Below are 1,096 nucleotides of genomic sequence, written 5' to 3' on the forward strand. Positions count from 1 at the left end.
GACAACGGCAGTCAGTTTACGTCGTCGGCGTTCGCACACTTTTGTCGGGAGTATGGCATAACGCATATACGCTCGCCGTCGTTTCATCCACAGTCGAACGGCCAGGCGGAACGCTTTGTTGACACTCTCAAGCGGGCACTTCAGAAGTCCACGGGGAGGGACCAACGGAAGAGATTTTGCAAAGGTTCCTGCTGGCATATCGAGCTGCGCCAAACCCCGGCTCACCTGATGGAGTATCGCCAGCAGACGCGCCGCTCCGAAGGGGGCTCCGAACACCGCATGACACTATCCGGCCACAAACGAAGCAGGCTGGTCACCGCGACACCAGAATGGAGGAACAGTTCAAACGGTATCATGCAGCAACTGCGCGCGCATTCAGCGAAGGCCAGAGAGTGTTGGTTCGTGACTAAGGCGGCAGATGCCCTAAGTGGACCCCAGGACTCATCCTTCGCCGGCGCGGCAAAGTGCTGTACGAGATTCAAGTTGGTCTAGCCAAGTGGATGCGCCACGCGAACCAAATCCGGCCGACAGATGCACCGATCCTGCTCACAGGACCGAGTCGTATGAGTCTAGAAATGCTTCTGGACACTTTTGATCTCGGCACCATCCCAGAAAGTCAATCAGTTGCTTCGTCAGAGGCCCAGCCTGAGCACGGATCACAACCACGATGCTGGGCAAACAGGGTCCGCAAGCCAGGGAGGCCACTGTAAGTAAAACCCCGGCTTCGAAGCTACGTCAACAAACTTCAATGGGGAGGTGTTAGGCAGGAATCCACACGGATCCCACTATACCGCACGTCTTTAGGCGCTGCTACGGCCGAGAGGCCTGGCCCGCTCCAGGCTGGCCCAGAATTCGGGACGCTTGCCGGTCCGACATCAAGACGAGATCTGATTGGTCGACACTCTGGACCCAACAGCCAAGCATGACCCAGTATTGGCCAAATGCCGATTGATAATGGCGCATCCAGAACGCGTCAGAAATTCCAGAAAGTTATAGCCGCTTACGCTATATATACGAAGCGCTGTACAACTGTTCCTGACTTCGTTTTGGGCGTTAATAGACCTTGTGCACCTTTGGTGGTTGTTTTGACGTGAAC

General features: G+C 55.7%; 1 protein-coding gene across 1 annotated transcript in view; it reads left to right on the forward strand.

The window, feature by feature from the left end:
- Positions 1-438: 438 nt before the first annotated feature.
- T265_12729 (hypothetical protein) overlaps positions 439-1,096 on the forward strand; it is a gene marked incomplete at both ends in the record, with an annotated part of 15,147 nt that continues 14,489 nt past the window's right edge. The window contains one exon of the mRNA XM_009165169.1: positions 439-706. Within this exon, the coding sequence (XP_009163433.1) occupies positions 501-706 (206 nt within the window). The remainder of the gene's footprint in view (positions 707-1,096) is intronic.

Source organism: Opisthorchis viverrini (assembly GCF_000715545.1).
Source record: "Opisthorchis viverrini unplaced genomic scaffold opera_v5_12, whole genome shotgun sequence".
NCBI classification, from domain to species: Eukaryota; Metazoa; Platyhelminthes; class Trematoda; order Opisthorchiida; family Opisthorchiidae; genus Opisthorchis; species Opisthorchis viverrini.